Here is a 575-nt window from a genome sequence, read left to right on the forward strand (position 1 = left end):
GGGGTAACTTGATGGGTCGTTATGTCAAGCCCCCAAGCCTCAGGGATCTGCTGTATTGGAGATCCTTAAGGTACTCTTCTTTTCTATTACGAGGTGCTCCCTGGAAAAGAACAAGGAGTCCAATGGTGGTCGTTTCAAGGATGGTTTCATTGAGGATGCAAAGGCACTCTTCCGATTGGTGCCTTTATTTCTCTCATTATACCTTTCGTGATGGCTTACAATAACATGACGACAGCTTTCCTAACTCAAGGTAAGAAGATGGACACCAACCTGTTCGGATGGGAGATGCCGGCTCAGATGATGCAGAACGTGGATCCTATTGCCGTGGTTTTGACTAGTGTTTTGGTTGATACGGTGTTGTTCCCTCTTTTGAAGAGGCACAACCTAATGCCACCAGTTCTGGTACGTTTCTGCATTGGGTCATTGTGTGGCGCGGCGTCCCTACTCGTGGCTCTTGGTGTGGAGTATATGGTTATGTCGAAGCCTGTCTTCTCTGTCTCCATTTGGTGGCAGATTCCGCAGTTCTGGTTGATTGCTGCTGGTGAGATCTTCCTAATTTCGACTTCTTACGAAGT

At 47.5% G+C, this 575-nt stretch overlaps 1 protein-coding gene across 1 annotated transcript; it reads left to right on the forward strand.

The window, feature by feature from the left end:
* Positions 1–210: 210 nt before the first annotated feature.
* Positions 211–541, forward strand: Pmar_PMAR003880 (hypothetical protein; the record flags this gene model as incomplete). The annotated part of the gene is made up of 1 exon (XM_002787971.1): positions 211–541. A coding segment is annotated over one exon (331 nt), but the record flags the coding sequence as incomplete, so codon positions are not given.
* Between the last annotated feature and the right edge of the window lie 34 nt (positions 542–575).

The sequence above is a fragment of the Perkinsus marinus genome, assembly GCF_000006405.1.
Source record: "Perkinsus marinus ATCC 50983 genomic scaffold scf_1104296928862, whole genome shotgun sequence".
NCBI lineage: Eukaryota > Perkinsozoa > Perkinsida > Perkinsidae > Perkinsus > Perkinsus marinus.